Below are 22,694 nucleotides of genomic sequence, written 5' to 3'. Positions count from 1 at the left end.
TGCTGCTCTGGACAGTTCCTAAAATGGACAGCAGAGGTCAGAACAGAGCACTGGGGTCGTGACAGAAGAGAAATCCAAAAAGAAAAACATTTCCTTTGTAGTATAAAGCCCCTAAAAAGTACTGGAAGGATTAAGATTTTTTTTAAAAGAAGCAATTTACAAATCTGTTTAACTTTCTGGCACCAGTTGATAAAAAAAAAAAAAAAAGGTTTCCACGGGAGTACCCCTTTAATGACAGGATAGAAAAGTGTGTCAGGTTAGGTTTTTTTTTTCCTATGATTTTTTTTTCTAATGAAAGTCAATGGTGATTTTTTTGGGCTACATTTACATTACCTTCAACAAACTTTTCGTACTGTCCACCATACATTTACAAGCTATAACATGGGAAGTGTATGGTGCAGGCTCATCAACTATTATTATTAATACTCAAAATGGTCAGTCATAACAGCTATTTTTCTACATGTCAACAGGGTTTTACAATATATTTTCTCATATTTCAGAAGCTTTTGTGGTTTTATCTGTGGCAAAGTTTTCTCACACAGGAGATATATCATTGGTAGGGTCACAAACAGTGCAACCGCAGCGTACTGGATGTGTGCAACTGCAGAGCTAGCTCCCTGCTGCAGCTGGGTAGCTTTGTGTGTCAGCTTGTGACTGCCAGCAGGAAATCTGCCGATACGAGTGAACAAACAGAGCTACAGGGATCAAGGAGCTGGGTCTGTGACTGCGGCAACGCATGCGCAGCATCAAATGCATCCGCTGTGTGTGACCGTACCTGATATCGCAGCTGTTTTGTGCACACAGACATGAATCAGAGAATATTGCTTCATGGAAGAAATCATTTTTACAAATGAAATCGCATAAAAATGAAATTCAAGATTTTTCATCATTAGCGTCCTTTAGGATGGTCTTCAGTGTGATATTGTGTCTGTCTTTTATGAATTCATTTGCATAAGTTATTGGGGCACACTTGAATGTTTGTATTCTTTCTGAATATAATTCTATATCTCTCACCCTTTGTAGTTTCACTTTCTCTGATCATAAAACTTCCTTGTATATTTCCTTCACTCAGCAGTTGCCTCTCTGCATCCTTTCTGCCAATTTTGCCAAAATACCACCTGTGGGAATAAACATAGGAAAATCATTCAACCTATTACACTCCATGTTATAGAGATGGTGAATGACGTATATTAAAAATTAGGCAAAAGGGAGGAAAAATAAATGCCACCATTTTGCCCACGATCTCAGATCATGTGAAAAATAGAGCATACAGCAGCACAATGCTGGTGTTACTATGCAGATTATAGTCTTCATAGTGAGATCAGAACAGAGTTTTCTGAAGCTTTTTTTTCATACTTTCCCATGATATAACCACAGTTGCAGCCCTATAAAATAGAGTTCTACTCTTGTCATTTCAGGCCATCATAACCCCCATACAAGATAGGAAGGCCCATTACTTGTTTGCATTCCCCTTTTCATTACTTCTTGCAGCAAGCAGGTAGGAATGAGTTTTGTAGCCTTCTGTAAGTTTGCCGTTTTTGTGGACATTACTCTTCTTATTCATACTACCCATGAAATGTAATGAAAAGTGCCAATCTCTGGGTAGTAAAGCTTGACCCTTATTGCCTCTCTCCTGCTGTTGACTGCAGATACTTCTTCATAGATTTTGTCTGAAGATGGGGCATATATTCCACCCACTGTGCCCCAGTCCATTCATTTTAAAAATCCAGGCAACATACCACAACATTATATCATCCACTTCAAGTTACATATTATTTTTTATAAAACCACATTAAAGTGCCAAAATAATCATTTGGAACTGCTTGTCTTCAGCATTTAAAAGGAACCTGTCATCCCTTTTATTTTTCCTGACCATACATCCTTTGGGCGGTCAGTGGTGGCTTCTGCCTGCCTTGCTATCCTTGACTAATAAGATCTCTCCCTTTTACCTAAATAGGAAGAAGTCTATCAATCAACGCTGTTGGGGTGGGAAGAAGCTGCTGGAGACCACTGTCAGGATCCGGACTGGTATGCAGGGAGGAAACGGGTGGTGGATCCTCTGTGTCAGTGAGGTGATGGCGTGGGCCGTACCAGGGGAACGGAATCTAAGGGGTTACTGGTTTTCACCAGAGCCCACCGCAAAGCGGGATGGACTTGCAGCGGCAGGTAACCCCCAGGTCGTTCCACCCGATAGTGACTCAACCTCTCTGACAGCTGAGACAAGCGCGGCACACAAGGACAAGGCAAGAGCAAGGTTGGACGTAGCAGAAGGTCTGGGCAGGCAGCAGCGGTTCGTAGTCAGGGGCAATGGCAAGGGTCTGGGTACACAGGCAATGGAACACACAGAAACGCTTTCACAGGGCACTAGGCAACAAGATCCGGCAGGGACAGGAAGGGGAAGTGGGTTTAAATAGTGTAGGGAGTGCTTGGGACTAATTGGGCCAGGCACCAATTAATGGTGCACTAGCCCTTTAAATCTGAGAGACCTGGAGCGCGCGCGCCCTAGAGAGCGGGGCCGCGCGCCGGGACTGAACAGGAGGATGGGGCAGATGAGAGACAAGGGGCGCGATCCGAGAGCGGGCACGTCCCGTACCTCGGATCCCGTCCCCACCGGAGACATGGAAGCAGCGCTCGCGGTAAGCGGTGCTGACTGGAGCGCTGCATACACGGGCACGCCGCGAGCGCTCCGGAGTGCTCGGCGTGACAACCACCTTAATGACTCAGTGTTCGGACAGCTTGAAAGTGATGACAGGTTCCTTTTAAAAGCTAGTTTCCCCTGTTAGTCTATGTTTAATAGGCTATGTTAACATGACTGAGGCTGGGTTCCCATTTTTTTAATATTTTTTTAATTCTTAAAAAATAAAAATAACGCTGCGGCCAGATGTTCTGTTTTTGGCATTTCCTTACTCCTCTTTGATGTTTTTCTGTCATTGCGGGTTTTGCATTGCCATTCTTCTGCCAGTTTTTTTTTAATTAAAAGTTGAAAATGAGGAGGACACAGGAACAGGAAAAACACAAAGGCAAAAATGGCAGAAAAAATGCCTGGGGAAAAATGCAAAAACACAGGAAAATGCAGTGGCAGTTTTTTTGGCATACATTTTTTCTGGACAAAAAAATAAAAAACACTGACAAAAAAACAACGTGGAAACCATGGAACATTATGGATAAACGTAATATTTTATTGCTAATTAAAGATAATTGGATTGTAAGTAACAGCAATGAATCATGGGGGATACTTATCAAACCTTGTATAAAGGAACAGTGGAGCAGTTTCCCTTAGCAACCAATCAGATCCCAGGAGGCAATCTGGTTGCTATGGGCAACTGTTCCACTGTTCCTTTATACAAGGTTTGATAAATATCCCCCTTTGTGTTGTTCTAGCACACAACCACTGACCAGGGCTAATCTTGTTTTTCATTTTGATATGCTTTGTTATATGTAAGTATTTGGAAATATTGTAATTGATGTAATTTATGATGCACTAGTGGGGCATTGCGTGTAATAATATTATTAATATCAGGCTTTGAAAAAGCATCAGATGGCTGTAGGCTGAGAAATGGGTCTTCTGTGGAATATGAAAGTACCGTAATAAAGGATTGCTGCATACATCAAAAGGTTTGTATCACAGATTTCTCATCACCAGTATTTTATCTGTTCTGAGACTGGCTTATACCCTAAACAGCTGAAAGCAGTCGTGTAGAACCACAGATCTCAGCAGTACCTTTATTTTCTTGATTTGTGATAACAGTTGCTCTTAAATAAGATTGATAAATAAAAAAATGTGTTTCCATTGAAAATAAACCGCTATACTCACTCTTCTGCATGGATTGAATTTAAAGGGGCCACATAGTTGCTAGGAATGTATCCTATTTCTCCAGAACGCAAAGATCGTGCCTCCCACCAGTCACCCTCACTGCAGGGACAGAAAGAGATACAGCAAGGAAAATAACCAGCTTTATTTTGCTAATACAATACAGGAATAAAAAAGTTACATAACAAGTTCAAAGTACCAGTTCATGATACTATCACTGAATTTCCAGTTATTTATCTGAATCATTGTGCCTAGATACGTACACAAAATACATATCACTGAGGCGTTTCTACAATTTAAAACCTAACCTTTACTTTGCTAAAAACAATGCTACATACATGTAAGACATTTAAAGGGGTTCTCCTGTGCTTAAACATCTTATCCCCTATCCAAAGGATAGGGAATAAGATGCCTGAGCCCGGGAGTCGCGCCGCTGGGGACCCCCGGGATAATGCACGCGGCACCCCGTTTGTAATCAGTCCCTGGAGCGTGTTCGCTCCGGGTCTGATTATGGTCGATCGCAGGGCGGGCGCCGTGTGATGTCATGCCTCCGCCCCCATGTGACGTCACGCTCCGCCCCTCAATGCAAGCCTACGGGAGGGGGCGTGATAGCTATCACGCCCCCTCCCGTCGACTTGCATTGAGGGGCGGAGCGTGACGTCACACGGGGCGGAGGCGTGACTTCACACGCCGCTGGCCCCGTGGTCGCCGGTAATCGGTCTCCGAGCCAAAACGCTCCGGGCACTGATTACAAATGGGGTGCCGCGTGCATGATCCCGGGGGTCCCCAGCGATCAGGCAAGGCATCTTATCCCCTATCCTTTGGATAGGGGATAAGATGTTTAAGCACCGGAGTTCCCCTTTAACAAGGTCTCCTTGGCAAGCCATGGTTCATTATGTGGTCTGATAAATATATAAGGACAACACCCCTGGGGATAGAACAAGTAATTGGATTTGTATGTATATGTAAAAATATGCCCCCAGAGTTAGTATGTGGACCGTTATGTTGTGAACTCCAAAGCCAAATTACAACAAAGAAAGAAAGAAAAAACTGAGTCACTTATACAAACAAGTACCGTGTCCAATGGACACAAATTATAATTTTTTTTTATTCCAAACAATGCTTTATTAGGAAAAACATAGTTAAACAAGCCACGATTATGAAGGTAATAAGAACAGTACAAAAGCGTGGAGCGGAAGTCACCACCACCGCTCTTACAACTAGTTATCGGAATAGGAATGCTGTGGCTAGTCGGATACTTCTGAACAGTAAGTTACAACATTGCACCAATAATAAGAAAAACTAGGGAATAACCATAGGAATGAACAGGTAGGTATAGGAATAGGGAAGGGGGAGTAGAAAAGCGGGGAATACTGAGAATAGAAATAAAAAATAAATAAATAAAAAATTTAATAAAAGGGGGGGGGGGGGCATACAGCCATGGCAGAGTCAGCATAGCTGTGGCTAGTGTGAGGAGAATACCTCAAGACTGCGGTAGAAGCACTTACTGGAGGCTGAAGTCGCGGTCGCCGCCAGGGTCCCCAGTCCTGGGATATCCTCATAGGCCTGGTACATGACAGTCAATTCCAGAGGACAGTCTCTCTAAATAAGATGGGGGAGGGGAGGGGCTGTATCAGTCTCTCTAGTCCTCCCTATAGAGCCGGGTATCAAGGAAGTGGAGCCATGGGCCCCATATCAATGTGTATCTAGCGGAGCGGCCACTCGAGTCGGCCAAGAGTTCCTCCATGCGGCTCACAAACAGAATTTCCTTGTACCAGTCAGTTATCGTTGGGGGAGCACAGTTCTTCCATTTCTTGGGTATCACTGACCTAGCCGCCATAAGCATCATGTTAGCTAAGAGTCTAGCAGGTGATTTCCTAGAGGTGGGTATGATAGACAGGAGAAGCCCCTTCGGGTCATTGGGGTATGTCACCCCCGTCACTAGGGCAATTCGGTCTATCACCGTCGACCAAAAGGTTGTAAGGGAAGGGAAGGACCACCAGATATGGGACATGGTCCCCGTCTCTGTGCCGCAGCGCCAACAAAGATCAGACACTGCAGGGTAGAATTTATGTAACAAGGCCTGTACCCTATACCACCTAGCCAGGATCTTGTAATTAGTTTCTTGCGCCCTGCATGATATAGACATCTTGTGGCACATTACATAGGCTGTCGTCCAGTCAGAACGAGCGATGGTGGTGTGTAGTTCCTCCTCCCAGGTCGCTTCGAATTTAGGGGGTTCACGAGCCGTTTCTTCCATGAGAAGGCCGTACACTTGGGAAACTGCTTTACAAACCGGGGAGGAAGAAACACACAGCTCTTCAAAGGGCAGGAGGGGTCGGGCAAGCTTTAAGGAGCGTCCTGCAGTGTTAATGAAGTGTCTCAGCTGAAGGTATTGCATCTGACTTAGAGGCGACCTGAGGTGTGTCGGCACCAGTTCCATGTAGGGTTTCAGCTGAGTACCGCTGAGGAAACATCTGATGGGTAGGGGCGGGGGCGAGGAATGACCTAGGAAGGAGTCAGTCATCATGCCCGGTGGGAAACTAGGGTTACCAAGGACCGGGGTCAGAGGGCCATCAACCGCTATGATCTGGGACCTCTTCAAGTATCTGTTATGGGCAACAATCAGTTCCCTGGACACCCAGGGTAGAGACTCCAACACCAAAGGAGAGTATGTGTTCGTGGGCAACCAAGGGTACAGGGCTACATCCGTGGCAGTCCCATACGCTTCCAGCGCCACCCATTGTTTAGAATCGCGACCGTGGATGAAATCCAGTAGTCGAGTCAAGGTAGCCGCTACATAGTAAGCCTGACAGTCAGGGACCGCCAGACCACCTGCCTGCTTCCTCCTGACCAGAACCCGGCTAGAGATCCTAGACAGCCTTCCCGCCCATATGAAGGAACGTATCATTTTGTCTAGTTTTTGGAAGTAAGAGCGCAGAATCGCCAGTGGAATCGCCTGGAATAGGTATAGCAAGCGGGGGAGAAAATTCATTTTAACAATATTAGCTCGCCCCAGCCAGGAGAAGGTACCAGATGTCCATTTACGCAGGTCCCTGTCTAGAGTCGCCGACAGAGCCTGGAAGTTAAGGGCAAAGGCAGCTCCCGGGTTCAATGGAATATGCACGCCTAGGTATTTAAAGGACTCAGTGGCCCACTGAAAAGGGTGTTCTCTCTTTAGACCCGCTACGGTGTCCACCGGGAGGGCTATCGGCAGTGCCACACTTTTGGACATGTTAATCCTATGGTTGCTATAGTGGGAGTACTGCCGCATGACAGTCAATGCGGCCGGCAGGGAGGTACATGGAGAGGCTAAGTAGAGGAGGAGGTCGTCTGCGAAAGCAGAGCAGAGGTGTCCGGATCAGATCTCCGAGCAGTCAGTAAATGCTCCATACACAAGATGTATAGGAGGGGGGAGAGCGGGCACCCCTGGCGCGTTCCGTTCTGGATGGGAAATGGGGAAGAAAGGGACCCGTTGACTCTCACCCGTGCCTGAGGGTCCCGATACAGGGCCGTCACACGCCCCATCATGGAGGGACCCAGGCCTATTTGCTCCAGCATTGCTCTAAGGAACCCCCAGTCCACCCTGTCGAACGCCTTCTCGGCGTCGAGAGAGAGGAGCAGTAAAGGTTTTTTGAGTGTAGTAGCTCTATTAATTACCGAGAAGGCTCGAACAGTGTTATCTCTCGCCTCTCGGGAGCGCATAAACCCGGACTGGTCAGGGTGGACTAGGGGGCCAAGGACCAACGCTAGACGATCCGCCAGCAATTTGGTGAACAGTTTAATGTCAACATTCAGAAGAGATATGGGGCGGTAGCTGGAGCAAAGACCCGGGTCGCGTCCCTCCTTGGGAATTACCGTAATATAGGCACTGAGCGATGAGGTGGGAAAACCCAGGTCCGGGGCGATGCTATTAAACGTCTTACAGAGAATGGAGAGCAGGCTATCCTTCAAGGCTTTAAAAAACTTGACCGTGTACCCATCTGGTCCCGGGTTTTTGCCTGTAGGAAGATGTGATATTGCCTGGGAGACCTCCTCCTCCAAGAAGGGGGACTCCAGGGCCGCTATGTCCTCCTCCGATAGACGAGGGAGGGACGTACTCTGAATGTAGTCACTCAGGGATAAGGAGGGAAGCAGAGAGGGAGGGGGTGTTGACGGGGTGGGAATATTGTAAAGGTCATAGAAGTATTTTTCAAAAGCCCTAAGTATGTCGGCCGTGAGGAACGACTTGCTACCTGACGGGGTGTTTATGGATGGGATGAATAGCGCCAATGGACACAAATTTTATTAGAATAACAAAGACGGTACAAGCAAGATAAAAAACATATAATATGAGGAATGCAGCAAATAAAGGTGATATCACCGGTTCTTCCCACTAAAATGAGTATATACTCAACAATTGTACAACTAACAAGCAGTATGTATCTAGAAGCAACTAAAGACAGTAGTCAGGTTGCAATATGTAAACATCAACAATGTATTATATATATATTGCACCTATATATTCGTAGCAGCAGTGGCAACAAACCTCACAGTGAGGTAAAAAGGTGCTATGAAGGACAAAGTGTCATGTGCATAAAAACATGGTGATGGAAACAGATGCCAGATACAAAACAATGAAAATATTACCAAGTGAGAGCAGCAAGTGGGCAGACACCGGGATAGCACCACTCCAACGCACGAAACGTAAGACCAGTTATTCTAATCCTGGATTACCCCTTTAAAACATACCAACCTGTTGCATTTCGCTGCAAGCTAGTTATTGGCTCCATCAAGGGGAAAACTGAGACAGAATGTCAAAAAAGCATCAGAAATATATACATATAACAATGCAAACACTCGCCTTAATTTAGTATTGTAAATCCGACCTGTTTTTGTTGGGTTGTGTGATAAAATGTGGCGTAGTGCATGCACTGCCAGATTTTTTGGGCGCGTTGTGACAAAATAAGCCTGTGTACTCGAATAACCTGGAAAGGGGTTGTGGCCAGGTAGAAAGGGGCGTATTCTCCCAATCCAACCTATTTACTATTGAATTCACAGAAAATCCTGTGACTAAATGGCTAGAAATTTCAACCAAGAAAAAGCCTGGTCAGAAGTATCCCGATCTGTGAATCCCCATAGTAAACAGAGAGGAATCCTACAAGTCTGGAGCAACATTTCCCACTAGTAAAAACCCAACACACTAAGGAAATCAGGGCCACTATTGTTAGTAAAAGCATCAATTTGTCACTAGACAATAGAATGATATATCAATACGAAAAAGCCAGTAGCCAATAGTCAAATAATGGAAACAGAATAGAAATCTATTAGTTGTTTTTATCAATCTGTCACATTTGCAACCTTGACTTGCCAGGGAGACCATGTCAAATGTCTTACATGTATATGGCATTGTTTGTTGTTTTTTTTAGCCATTTATCATAAGTAAAGGTTATGTTTTAAACAGTAGATGCACCGGAGTGACACGTAGAAGCTCATGATTCTGAAACTGTGGGGGAGGGGGAATGTATCATTGCTATTACCCTGTTTTTGTGGTGTTGATTTGTTGCATGATTTGTCTCAGTTGCAGCTGAGGGACTTTTCATTGTGACTTTTTGCTTTGGATTTTTATAAAATTCTATAGCTAGTCAACTGGTTACCTTTTGCAGTGGTCATGAATTCATCATGTGACTTTGTAAGAAGTCTCACATTTTGGTGCAGTGGGTAAAAAAATCATGGAAAAAAATTGCAGAGGAGGAACCATACAGAGAAGTATAAGAAAAAAAATGTACTAGCACAATATTTATCATGTCATGCAACCATTTTAAAAAAAAGTGGCACATATACACATTGCCACCATGTAAATTAAAGGTGTAGCAAAATTGTTCACCTAAACATTGATATATTCCCCCCTATAAGCTTATGTGATGTTCTAAGCTTACATCAGTCCAGTTGTCTTAGCATTTATTCAGAGACTCAAAGCAGTTGTGTAGTTAGAAACTCATTTTCATAAATTCTATTGGGTTATGTTACGTGACAAAAGTCCTATTCATGTTAGTTGTACAAAACACATGCCTAAATAATTTTACAACATTAGTTATATTAGTTTTGAGATTTGTTTCTTTACTTACGAGTTGTTTATAATGTGAAATTTATCTCCCTTGACAAAATTCAGGTCATCTTCTGTCCGAGATTCATAATCATACAATGCAACAAACGTTGTTGCTCCTAAGAAGAGGAAAGAGAGATTATTTTAGGGCATAAAGACTATGGCTATGTTCTTGGTCTGTAATGGCTCAAAATCCAGCCATATTTTTCACATTGGATTCTTAATTAAGACCATAAAATTAAGTGTCAGGGCCTTTATTTTTTTAGCCATTTATGTGCCAAAATACAGCCACATTTGGCCATAAGCAGCCAGAATATATCCCAACTGACAAATTGCCATTGTTTGTGCTATAGCTTTTTCTGCATACCAATTTCTAAAAATAAGGTCAAAAATTGCAAATTAAAGGCCACAATTGTCCCAAAAGCAAAAAAAAAAAAAGGGTATATATTTTAATGTTTTGGTGTTTTTTTTTGGCCAGAACAACAGCCATTTTTTGAAGCTCAACATAGCCCTAAAAAGATATTTGTACATAGCCTGATGGGTTTGGTTAGAGATGAGCGAATCAAAGCTGACGAATCTGAATTCGTTACGTATTTCATGAAAAATTTGATTTGCAACGAATGTGAATATTGCTGCGATTCTATCATGTGAATAGCTTTAATAAACTCAATTTAGTGCGGTTTAGGCTCCAGGTCATCTAAAATGTCGGATCCACATGTGAGGACATGGGGCAAGGAACACTAGGAAGGCGGGAAGGCGAGTAGGCAGGATGACCCTAAATCACATGCAGGATGCAGCCTATCAGCAGCCAGTCACCCCTGTGATGCCACAGCCCTATATAATCGGCAGCCATATTCGGGCTAGTAACTTCATTCATTACACTGCAGAGAGATAGAACAGATGTCCTGTGTGTGTGTTACACAGAGAAGCTTTTTCCAGCAGCGTTTCACCTCCTAGTCACATCAGCGTTCTACTATTTTGTACCTGTTAATCTGTCAAGAGCCTAGATACTGTGAAAGTCCAGGCAAAAGTACTCACCAGCTGGTGTTGTACTCAGATACTTTTTTAAGTGTACTGTGGTGCATTTTTCTGCCCTCATAAGTGGGTTAATCTGTCAAGGACCTAGATACCACATACCTACATCTAAGTAGTGTACTTTTTTGTACTCACAAGGGCCTAGATACTGTAAAAAGGCCAGGGAAAAGTAATCACCGGCTGGTGTTTTACTAAAATGCTTTTTTTTAAGCGTATTTTTTTAGCGCATTTTTCTGCCCTCATAAGTGCATACCACATACCTAGATCTAAGTAATGTACTACTTTGTACATGGTAATCTGTCAAGGGCCTAGATTCTGTGAAAGGACAGCCAAAAGTACACACCTGCTGCTGTTCTAGACAAATACTGTTTTAAGCGTAGTGAAGCATATTGTACTCCCCTCATATACGCACTAAGTATGTCAGGCAGAGAAGTGCCAGGATGTGTACAGAGGCCTACACTCATCAGGCTCAGGTCACAGCAGACTAGGGACAAGTGGCAGCAGGAGTCCCAGCTAGTGGTCTGAGCTCCCGGTATCAGCTAGCGGTAGTGTCTCGACCAGCAACCCATCTGCCGTCATCGATTGGTTAACACGGTCATTCACTTCATCACAAGTGACATCTGATACCCCCAGTCAACAGTCGGTGGGTTCCTCAGACACAACCGTCAGTTGGCGTGGCTCAGGAGTAGTCCCTGTCCTCCCATTGCCTCTGTCCTATGCTGTTTCCTCCCCTAAAGAAGTATCTTATACTGTGGGTTCAGCTCCACTATTTAGTGAGGACAATCTAATAGAGGACAGTCAGCAGCTACTGCCCAGCCAAGAAGTGGAGGAGACATCTGCAGCTTCCTCCACTAGACGGGCAAGTAGTGATGAGGAGAGTGACATGGGAGACGGTGTTGCCAGCATTCAGGGTCCTGAAGCAGACACTGTTGAGGAACCTGAGGAGGACATCAGTGACATGTAGACACTTGTTGATGATGATGAAGCCGATCATAATTCGGAGCTGGGTGCAGAAGGGGCTTCATCATCATCAGGAGAAGAGGGTTGCAGGTTGCTCATGAGTCGGCAAGGTGGTAGCATGGTTGGCAGTCAGCATGGTGGCAGAAGTGGAAATTCTGGAGCCAAACGGGCCTGAGGAAGACCACATGCTTCACGGCAGCCTACCTTCCCGGGAGGTAGTGGAACAGGGGTTCCTGGAGACAGCGGCAGTAGCAGTCAATTAGTGCGGACTGTTGGTGGGAGAATCAGCTACTCAACTGTGTGGCAGTTTTTCATCAAGCATCTGAAAGAGGTTAACATAGCCACATGCAAGATATGTTGGCAGAAGGTGGAGCGTTGCCATGGTCCCAATGTTGGTATCACGGCCCTGCGTCAACAAATGCTGCACCACCATAAAGCGGCCTGGGAGATCTGTGGCTCCGATGTAGTGGTCCAGCCTGCTGCATCACCTAGTGGCATGCCGCTCCCTCTTTCAGCCAGCCAAGGCTCCACCACCTCAGCCGAAGGGAGCTGTGTGTCATACCCTTCTTCTGTCGCTCCAGATGCTCCTACTCCTCCTACTTTTAGTCAGTCATTCCGCCAACAATCCATCTGCAAAGCCATGTCCAAGAGACGACAGTAACGGCGAAGAAGCTGAATGTGCTCCTGTCTTAGTTGCTGGTGCTGCAGTCCCTCCCTTTTCAAGTGGTGGACTCTGCACCTTTCAGAGAACTGATGGCTTGTGCCGAGTTGAGGTGGAGAGTGCCAAGCCATCATTTCCTTGCAAAGAAGGCAGTACCAGCCATTTTGTGCAAGAGAAGGTGGGCCTGTCCTTGAGCCTGTCGGTGTGTACCAAAGTGCACGGCAGCAACTATGGTCAGGGACAACTCATGTCCTTTACGGCTCGCTGGATGAATGCGGATCCTGCACAGCCACAACACCAACTTAGACAGGTCACACCGCTTCCTCCTCCATGCTCTCAGGCTGTTTGTCACAGGACCAACAGCCTGAGAGCATGGAGGAGGAAGCGGTGTGACCTGTCCAAGTGCAACTCCACCTCCTCAGCCTCCAACTTGTCCTTAGCCTCCACTGCCCAGACAAGTCTCAGTGCCCCTTCAGCATACCATGTGTGCAGGGCACGGTGGTGTCATGCTGTTCTTCACATGGTTTGCCTTGGCGAATGGAGTCACACAGGGGAGGAACTGCTAAAAGTCAGTCGTAAAGAAATCGGAGCATGGCTTACTCCACGAAACCTGTAAATGGGAACCATGGTAACTGACAACGGGAAGAACATCTTGTCTGCGCTGTACTGGGAAGGCAGAGCCATGCGCACTGCATGGCACACGTGTTCATTCTGGTTGTCAAGCGGTTCCTGAAATGTTGCATGCACTTCAGCCACTCGTACACCGCAAAGCACACCCTCCTTGAGCTGCAGCGTCAGAACGGTATCCCCAACATAGTCAGATTTGCGACGTTGCCACACGTTGGAATTCCACCCTCCATATGTTGGACCGACTATACGAATATCCATCACCGATTTCTTCATGATCCAAGCGGATAGGGGTACTCCCCTGTGTAACTTCAATGTCAACTAGTGGCAGCTTATAAGTGACACCTGATGTTTGCTCAGGCCCTTTGAGGAAGCCACACTATTAGTAAGTCGCAAGGATTACTGGATGAATAACGTCATTCCACGGCTTCATTTCTTACAATACGTGTTGAAAATGATGGCTGGTCAGGGCACTGGAGACGTGGCACCTACATCTCACGGCCACATGAGCCCTGTGAGGTCTGAACTGGAGAAGGAGGGGGAGGGGCACAGTGGAGCACAGTTTAGGTTTCACCAAATGTGCGGTTTTTCTAGTAATCTGAGAGGAGGAGCAGGAGCAGCCAGAGGAGCTAGAGGGTTATGAGGAAGGCGAGACAGAGCACCCAGACACACCGTGGCAGTATGCAGTGGAGATGGAGGCAGGAAGCCTCTCAGAGTCACTTGCACAAAGCGCACGATGCATGCTCATTTGCTTGTGTAGTGACAGCCGAATTGTCACCATTCAGCAGCGGGATGACTTCTGGCTCTCCACCTTATTGGACCCTTGCTACCACCACAGGGGCCTTTTTTACACCCACTGAGAGGGAGGACAAACTGATCTACTACAGAGGCATCCTATGTAGTCAATTGGTTGATGCCTATCTGCGCCATTGTCCATCCTCTCGCAGGTCTGAACTAGCAGAGTTTGCCCTGGAAAAGCTGTCCTGCCCGGCCAGTAGTGTGCCATCAGAGCTGGTGTTTAGTGCGGGAGGGGCCATAGTCACCCCAAGGAAAATTAGTCTTTCCACAAAAAATATGGAAAGACTGACCTTTGTGAAGATGAATCAGGCATAGATCAGCCAGTATTTCCACCCACCAATGCCCGATGTATCAGAGTAGGATGACCATGGTGCCATACCAACACTTAACACATATGGATAGTGCCAAACAGATTTAAGGTGCTGCTCCCCAGTTACAAACATTTAACCGCATCAGACCTTTTTTCACCCACCTTCATCACCGGGTACTGGTATTGCCACCCACCGCACCACTCTATCACCGGGTCACTTTCAGGACTCCTGATGCTACTGCCACCAACTCCAGGCTGTCTCATTCAGCCACTATATGGTCTCCTCATGCTTCAGCCACCTCCAGGCTGTGCCATTCAGCCACTATATGGTCTCCTCATGCTTCAGCCAACTCCAGCCTGTGCCATTCAGCCACTGTATGGTTTCCTCATGCTTCAGCCAACTCCAGGCTATGCCATTCAGACACTATATGGTCCCCTCGTGCTTCAGCCACCTCCAGGCTGTGCCATTCAGACACTATATGGTCTCCTCATGTTGCCACAAACTCCAAGCTGTGCCATTCTGCCCCATTATGTTCCACTCATGCTGCCGCCAACTCCAAACTGTCCCATTCAGCCACTATATGGTCTCCTCATGCTTCAGCCACCTCCAGGCTGTGCCATTCAGCCTCTATATGGTCTCCTCATGCTTTAGCCAACTCCAGGCTGAGCTATTCAGCCACTATATGGTCTCCTCATGCTTCAGACAACACCAAGCTGTGCCATTCAGCCACTATATGGTCTCCTCATCAGGGCCGGATCATCATTGGTGCTATGGAGCACCTGCTCCAGGCCTATGCCCGCAGTTGGCCTCTGTCACATTCGGGATGTCCCGGCGGTTACCTCTCTGCTGGGGCCCCCGCGTTAACTTTAAAAACGCAGGGGCCGCTGGGAGATCCCGTCCCGTGCATGTGCCCATACGAGAAAAGAGAGTGTAGTGGAGCGGAGCTTCGAGGAGGACGCGTGCGCATGGTAAGGGACCAGCGGCTTGTCATCTTCAGTAACATAGTTCATAAGGTTGAAAAAGACCAAAGTCCATCAAGTTCAACCTATATCCCTAATGTGTCCCTACTGAGTTGATCCAGAGGAAGGCAAAAACCCTCATACTAAGGTAAAAATTCCTTCCCTACTCCAATATGGCAGTCAGAATAAATCCCTGGAACAACGTTCTATCCCTATAAATCTAAAATCCATAACCTGTAATGTTATTACTCTCTAAAAATGTATCCAGACCCCTTTTGAACTCTGTCACAGAGTTCCCCATGACCACCTCCTCAGGCAGAGAATTCCACAATCTCACTGCTCTTACAGTAAAGTCTGTGCTGGTGTAGAAACCTTCTTTCCTCTAAACGTAGAGGATGCCCCCTTGTTATAGATACAGTCCTGGGTATAAATAGATCATGGGAGAGATCTCTGTACTGCCCCCTGATATATGTATACATAGTTATTAGATCTCCCCTAAGCCTTCTTTTTTCTAAACTAAAAAACCCTAATTCTGATAATCTTTCTGGGTACTGTAGTCCTCCCATTCCCCGTATTTCTCTGGTTGCCCGTCTTTGAACCCTCTCCAGCTCCACTATATCTTTCTTGTACACTGGTGCCCAGTACTGTACACAGTATTCTATGTGTGGTCTGACTAGTGATTTGTACAGCGATAGAATTATTTCCTTGTCGTGGGCATCTATGCCCCTATTGATGCACCCCATTATTTTATTTGACTTGGCAGCAGCTGCCCAACACTGGTCACTACAGCTAAATTTACTATTAACTAAGACTCCTAAATCCTTTTCCATGTAAGTTGTCCCAAGTGTTCTCCCATATAATACATAATCCCAGCCCGGATTTTTCTTCCCCATGTGCATTACCTTACATTTATCGGTGTTGAACCTCATCTGCCACTTCCCAGCCCAAACCTCCAACCTATCCAGATCCATTTGTAACAGTGCACTGTCCTCTATAGTGTTTACCGCTTTACAGAGTTTAGTATCATCTGCAAAGATTGCTACTTTACTATTCAACCCCTCTACAAGGTCATTAACCCCTTCCCGCAAATGGACGTGTATACACGTCCATTTTTCCTGTGACTTATGCAAATGGACGTGTATACACGTCCAATACATTTTCTATCACCATGTCCGTTGGCATGGTGATAGAAACGTCATCTCAGCTGTTCTGGACAGCTGACCAATGACACTATGCAGCTGGGGACCAATCAGACTGGTCCCCTGCTGCTGATCGTTGTCATTAGTCAGTCAGTCAGTGACTGACTAATGACAAGGACTTGCGGGGTTCCGGGCTGATTGGGTCTCTGGTGAGCCGATCGCCCGGAAAATAGGGATGATCGGAAAGCCCCAATCATCCTAAGGGATAGGACCGAGGTGGCAGCTGCCACCTCGCTCCTAAACCCCTGCCATTGGTTGTTAGGGCTAGCGACCAATGGCAGGAGGGGGGCGGGAGGTTAAAGGTGAAATCCCCGCTCTGCCCGCCCCTGAATGTCGGTGCAGAGCGGGGGGGGGGGGGAAGATGGTGGATGGGTTCGGAAATCTCACCTCACACCCGGACAGACGATCGCAGCGGGACTGGTGGCAAGATCGGGACAGGCAGCGCGGGACCGACGGAGGCAGCGGCGGACGCAGCAGTAAAGGATCAGCCCTAAGTGATCTTCACTGCTGCGTTCCAGGAGTTGCCAAACTACAACTCCTAGCAAGCGCAGACAGCCAAAGGCTGTCTGGGCATGCTGGGAGTTGTAGTTTTGCTACATCTGGAGGCCCACAGTTTGGAGACCACTGTTCAGTGGTATCCAAACTGTAGCACTTCCAGATGTTGCTAAACTACAACTCCCAGTATGCCCAGACAGTCCGGGCATGCTGGGAGTTGTAGTTCTGTAACATCTAGCCCTTCAGATGTTGCAGAACTACAACTCCCAGCATGCCTTGACAGTCTGGGCATGCTTGGAGTTGAAGTTTTGCAACATCTGGAGGGCTACAGCTTGGACACCACTGCACAGTGGTCACCAAACTGGGACCCTCCAGATGTTGCAAAACTAACTCCCAACATGTCTTTTGGCTGTCCGTGCATGCTGGGAGTTGCAAATTTGAAACAGCTGGAGGCACCCTTTTTGGGAAACACTGAGTTAAGTAACAAACTCAGTGTTTTGCAACCAGTGTGCCTCCAGCTGTTGCATAACTACAACCCCCAGCATGCACGGACAGCCAAAGGGCATGCTGGGAGTGTTAGTAGTATGCCTCCAGCTGTTGCATAACTACAAGTCCCAGCATGCCCTCAGTTGTCACTGCATGCTGAGAGTTGTAGTTTTTGCAACGGCTGAAGGCACACTGGTTGCGAAGTTTGTTATCTAACAGTGTTTCGCAACCAGTGTGCCTCCAGCTGTTGCAAACTACAACTTCCAGCATGCACTGATAGACCGTACATGCAGGGAGTTGTAGTTTTGCAACAAGTGGAGGCACACTGGTTGTGAAACACTGAGTTAAGTAACAAACTCTGTGTTTTGCAACCAGTGTTCCTCCAGCTGTTGCATAACTTCAACCCCCAGCATGCACGGACAGCCAAAGGGCATGCTGGTAGTGGTAGTTTTGCAACAGCTGGAGGTTTGAGCACCCCCCCCCCCCCATGTTAATGTACAGGGTACATTCACACGGCCGGGGTCTACAGCGAGCTTCTTGCTACAAGTTTGAGATGCAGCAAATTTTCCACCGCAGCTCAAACTCCCAGCGGGAAGCTCGCTGTAGACCGCGGCCATGTGAGTGTACCCTAAAAACACTACACTATACTACATTACACAAAATAAAAAGTAAAACTCTACATACACACATACCCCTACACAGTCACCTCCCCCCCCCCAAAAAAAAAAATTCTCGTATGACACTGTTTCCAAAACGGAGCCTCCAGCTGTTGCAAGACAACTCCCAGTATTGCCGGACAGCTATTGACTTTCCAGGCATGCTGGAAGTTTTGCAACAGCTGGAGACACCCTGTTTGGGAAACTTCCATAGGGTATTTTTGGTATCGGAGGCAAGTGTCATTCTTGCATCCGGTTCCGTCCTTATGCAAATCCCTTATTTAGTCTTCAAATGCGCATGGCGCTCTCTCACTTCGGAGCCCTGTCATATTTCAAGGCAACAGTTTAGGGCCACATATGGGGTATTTTCGTACTCAAGAGAAATTGCCTAACAAATTTGGGGGGGGGGGGGGGGGGCTTTTTCTCCTATTACCCCTTGTAAAAATGTAAAATTTGGGGGAAAACCAACATTTTAGGGAAAAAAAATGTATTTACACATCCGACTTTAATGAAAAGTCGTGAAACACCTGTGGGGTGTTAAGGATCACTGGACCCCTTGTTATGTGCCTTGAGGGGTGTAGTTTCCATAATAGTATGCCACGTGGATTTTTTTTTTGCTGTTCTGGCACCATAGAGGCTTCCTAAATGTGACATGCCCCCCAAAAACAATTTCAGAAAAATTCACTCTCCAAAATCCCATTGTCGCTCCTTCCCTTCTGAGCCCTCTACTGCGTCCGCCGAAAACTTGACATACACATATGAGGTATTTCCTTACTCGAGAGAAATTGGGTTACAAATTTTGGGGGGATTTCTCTCCTTTTACGCCTTATAAAAATTCAAAAACTGGATCTACAAGAACATGCGAGAGTAAAATGCAGATTTTGAATTTTCTCCTTCACTTTCCTGCTATTCTTGTGAAACACCTAAAGGGTTAACACACTTTCTGAATGTCATTTTGAATACGTTGAGGGGTGCAGTTTTTATAATGGCATCATTTGGTGGGTATTTCTAATATGAAGGTCCTTCAAATCCACTTCAAAACTGAACTGGTACCTGAAAAATTCAGATTTAGAAAATTTTGTGAAAAATTAGAAAATTGCTGCTATACTTTGAAGCCCTCTGATGTCTTCCAAAAGTAAAAACCTGTCAACTTTATGATGCAAACATAAAGTAGACATATTGTATATGTGAATCAATATATAATTTATTTGGTATGTCTATGTTCCTTACAAGCAGAGAGTTTCAAAGTTCGAAAATTGAAATATTTTCAAATTTTTCATGAAATTTTTGAATTTTTCACCAAGAAATGATGCAAGTATCGTCGAAATTTTACTGCTATGTTAAAGTAGAATATGTCATGAAAAAACAATCTCGGAATCAAATTCATAAGTAAAAGCATCCCTGAGTTATTAATGCTTAAAGTAACAGTGGTCAGATGTGAAATAAACGCTCTGCTCCTTAAGGTGAAAATGGGCTTGGTCCTTAAGGGGTTAATGAATATATTAAATAGAACAGGACCCAAGATGGACCCCTGTGGTACCCCACTAGTTACAGTCACCCAATCAGAATAAGTACCATTAATAACCACCCTCTGTTTCCTATCACTGAGCCAGTTACTTACCCACTTACACACATTCTCCCCCAGCCCCATCCTTCTCATTTTATGCACCAACCTTTTATGTGACACCGTATCGAATGCTTTGGAAAAATCCAGATATACGACATCCAGCGATTCACCTTGGTCCAGTCTGGAGCTCACCTCCTCATAAATGATCAGGTTAGTTTGACAGGACCAATCCCTCATAAAGCCATGCTGATATGGGGTCATGCATTTATTTTTATTAAGATACTCCAGAATTGCATCCCTTAGAAAACCCTCAAACAATTTACATACAACGGAGGTCAAACTAACAGGTCTATAAGTCACCTTTTGATCCCTTTTTAAATATTGGTACCACATTTGCCATGCGCCAGTCCTGGGGAACGGTCCCTGTTACTATAGAGTCCCTGAATATTAAAAATAGGGGTCTGTCTATCACATTACTTAATTCCTTTAGAACACGGGGGTGAATGCCATCTGGACCTGGTGATTTGATTTTTTGTAGGCGGCACTGTACTTCTTCCTGGGTTAGACAGGTGATCTGTACTGGGGAGTTTACCTTATCTCGTTGTATTTCACCTGGCATTTCATTTTCCTCGGTGGACACAGTGGAGAAGAATTTGTATATATTTGATATATTTGCTTTTTCCTGATCCCCGTTTATAATTTCTTCCTCGTCATTTTTTAAAGGGCCCACACTTTCATTTTTGATCTTTTTGCTATTTACGTAGTTAAAGAACATTTTGGGGTTAGTTTTACTCTCTTTGGCAATGGGTCTTTCTGTCTCCATTTTTGCGGGTTTTATCTGTTTTTTTTTACATATTTTACTTTTTTCTCTATACCTTTTTAATGCTTCTTCACTGCTGTCCTGTTTTAGTAGTTTAAATGCCTTATTTTTGTCATTTATTGCCCCCTTAACATTTTTGTTCATCGATATTGGTTTTCTTTTATTTCTGACCCTTTTATTCCCATAAGGTATATACATCTTGCAGTGAAAATGTAAGATATTTTTTTAAAGTCTCCTATTTAGTGTCAGTATTCTTGTTTTTGAGGACATTATCCCATGTTATATTGTTAAGGGCTTCTCTGAGTTGATCAAACTTTGCCTTCCTAAAGTTCATTGTTTTTGTGGCCCCTTGAGAGATTCCCTTTTTGAAGAACAAGATATAATGTATTATATTATGGTCACCATTTGCTAGGTATCCTTCTACTTGCACATTAGTTACTCTGTCAGGTCTGCTGGTTAATATTAAGTCTAGTAGGGCGCCCCCTCTGGTCGGGCCCTGCACAATTTGGGACAGATAATTGTCTTTAGCTATAGTCAGAAACCTGTTTCCTTTATGAGATTCATAGGTCTCAGTCTCCCAATTTATATCAGGATAGTTAAAGTCCCCCATTATTATCACGCCATTTTGATTTGCTGCCTTGTTTATTTGCCTCAGTAATTGATCTTCTGCCTCTTCCATTATGTTTGGTGGCTTATAGCAAACCCCTATACGGATTTTTTTTTTTTATCTCCATACATTTCTACCCATAATGACTCTACATTATCATTTCCCTCCCCTATATCCTCCCGTAGTGCGGCCTGAATAGACTAAAACCCTGTATGTTGACAGCCCAGTCACAGCTATCGTCCAACCAAGTCTCTGTTATACCCACTATGTCATAATTCTCCTCAGACATCAACCACTCCAGTTCGTCAGTTTTATTGGTAAGACTTCTGGCATTAGTCATCAATTCAATGGTGTATGTTTTTTCTTCCTATGAAGCCTATCCCTATTAATTATTCTAACCCCTCCCACCGCTCCACCCCCAGGTATATTACTTAGTCCCCCCTCTCTATATACACTATCTTCCCCCTCTATGTTGTAGATTCCCTCCCCCCTAGTCCCTAGTTTAAACACTCCTCCACCCTTCTAGCCATCTCTTCCCCAAGCACAGCTGCACCCTCCCCATTGAGTTGCAGCCCGTCCCTATGGTAGAGCCGGTAACAGACAGCAAAGTCAGCCCAGTTCTCCATGAACCCAAACCCCTCATTTCTAAACCAGCTTCTGAGCCACTTGTTTACCTCCCTGATCTCCCGCTGCCTCTCTGGTGTGGCTCGTGGTACAGGTAATATTTCAGAAAATACTACCTTGGAGGTCCTTGCCTTAAGCTTGCGGCCTAAGTCCCTGAAATCATTTTTAAGGACACTCCACCTACCTCTTACTTTGTCATTGGTGCCAATATGTACCATGACTGATGGATCCTCTGCAGCCCCACCCAGCAACCTGTCAACCCGATCCGCGATGTGCCGAACTCGAGCGCCAGGAAGACAACACACTGTTCGGCGATCCCGGTCTTTGTGACAGATTGCCCTGTCTGTCCCCCTAATAATTGAGTCCCCCACTACCAGTACATGTCTGGCCTGCCCTGCACTCCTCCTTCCCTCCTTACTGGAGCAGACACCCCCCTGTTGGTCAGAGGCAGTATCTTGCTGCAGTACTGCTAGCTCTAAAATGGTATCCCCCTCATCTGCCAACCGGGCAAACTTGTTGGGGTGTGCCAGATCAGGACTAGCCTCCCTGACACTTTTCCCTTTACCCCGTTTTCTAACTGTAACCCAGCTAGCTGCCTGACTGTCCTGCACCTCCGTCCCACTATCCTCCCCCACCTCTACCCCAGAGAGTACTTGCTCAGTGAGCAGGAGACTCCTCTCCATGTTGTCAATGCTCCTCATTGTTGCTCCTCTAGATGCAGGATCTGGGCTTCTAAACGATCAGCTAGCACACATCTCGCACAACAATATGCACCCTCAAACTGTTGTTCAAGGTTTGCATACATTGAACAGGATGTACATTGGACTGCATTTTCCAACATGGAGGCCATCTAGATATGGGGATTTAACATCTTTACAGCAAAAAACAGACAGTAAAAATTACAAATGAATTCTCAGTAGCCTTCTGAGTTAAAATCTCTACAGTGTAAGCAAAGTAACACTCACAGCGATCGCAAACTCCTGCTTTCAAACT

General features: G+C 45.5%; 1 protein-coding gene across 6 annotated transcripts in view; it reads right to left on the bottom strand.

Annotated features, from left to right (window-relative positions):
- The window catches only part of FGR (FGR proto-oncogene, Src family tyrosine kinase), a 197,654-nt gene that overhangs the window by 82,604 nt on the left and 92,356 nt on the right, over window positions 1-22,694 (bottom strand). For all 6 annotated transcript variants that reach the window (XM_056557378.1, XM_056557382.1, XM_056557381.1 and 3 more), the window contains 3 exons: window positions 9,919-10,015; window positions 3,815-3,913; window positions 1,015-1,118 (listed from right to left, as the gene is read on the bottom strand). In XM_056557378.1, the coding sequence (XP_056413353.1) occupies window positions 1,015-1,118; window positions 3,815-3,913; window positions 9,919-10,015 (300 nt within the window). The remainder of the gene's footprint in view (window positions 1-1,014; window positions 1,119-3,814; window positions 3,914-9,918; window positions 10,016-22,694) is intronic.

This window comes from Hyla sarda, chromosome 2 (assembly GCF_029499605.1).
Source record: "Hyla sarda isolate aHylSar1 chromosome 2, aHylSar1.hap1, whole genome shotgun sequence".
NCBI classification, from domain to species: Eukaryota; Metazoa; Chordata; class Amphibia; order Anura; family Hylidae; genus Hyla; species Hyla sarda.
Note: the sequence above shows the minus strand (reverse complement) of the source record. Positions and strands in the feature narration are given on the sequence as shown.